The 894-nt window shown below is 50.1% G+C and overlaps 1 protein-coding gene across 1 annotated transcript; it reads left to right on the top strand.

The window, feature by feature from the left end:
- Window positions 1-422: 422 nt before the first annotated feature.
- Window positions 423-605, top strand: Pmar_PMAR020033 (hypothetical protein; the record flags this gene model as incomplete). The annotated part of the gene is made up of 1 exon (XM_002777898.1): window positions 423-605. The coding sequence occupies one exon, from the start codon at window positions 423-425 to the stop codon at window positions 603-605; it is 183 nt and encodes a 60-aa protein (XP_002777944.1).
- Between the last annotated feature and the right edge of the window lie 289 nt (window positions 606-894).

Genomic DNA, 894 nt, shown 5'->3' with positions numbered 1-894 from the left:
GACTCTGTAGATGTCACGCGCTCAGCGCTGTTGATGTCCGGTGCCCCCTGTCGTTCCCTTATGTCAACATGACCCGAAATTAGCTGGAGAGATGCGACCCAAATGCACACTAAGACCTTGAGCCAAGGTGGCTACGGACTTCGGAGCTAGTAACGGTCACTGCTCAAGATCAATAGTACGGAATGTATCCTTTGTTCATACTCTGGCACGCAAGCACAAGCAGAATGTCTGTACGCATGTACAAAAAGGTGACGCTCTCTGCCTCACAGAGCGAGCTCCACAACGAGCATCGAACGTGTTCGCTCCACAACGGTCATTCCTCGACTTCGCAGGTAACGACGTTTTACAATCATTCGGGAGGGCTTGACCGTGAGCCTTTCGGTGTTGGATCGGACTACTTACCAGTTGTTTCACCATCATTGATGTTCTTCCGTACCGCCGTAGTAGCTTTCCTATCCCTAGCCTACGTGTCTGCTTCATCTTGTGGACCCAACGCCTGTATCGGTTTCGCATTCACTGGTGGATTCCGCTGTAACTTGGAAACTGGGAAGTGTGGATCCGGTCTCTTCGGTCTAGTCCCGACCGACGTGGATTGTGCTTGTTGATGATACATCGAGTTGAATGAGAATCTCATTATGAGATATGATGTAACCTTTCATTGCAACTTGATGGGGGCTTCATTTCTGCTGTCTTGACCCTGTTCGTTCGAGAGCCACCACCTCACCGTCCTTCCGTGCGGGTGTGATAGCTCTTCTATCCTTGATCCAGTATCTGATGTTTCCGCATCATAAGAGCGCCAAACGCGCCTGGTTGATGCCGCCTGTGCCTCACAGAACATTGAGCTGGATGAAAACAATCTATCACAAAGTGGTAACCAGTGGTTCCTAGTCACAT

Source organism: Perkinsus marinus (assembly GCF_000006405.1).
Source record: "Perkinsus marinus ATCC 50983 genomic scaffold scf_1104296950662, whole genome shotgun sequence".
In the NCBI taxonomy this organism is placed as follows: Eukaryota; Perkinsozoa; order Perkinsida; family Perkinsidae; genus Perkinsus; species Perkinsus marinus.
This window is presented reverse-complemented; position numbering and strand designations above follow the sequence as displayed.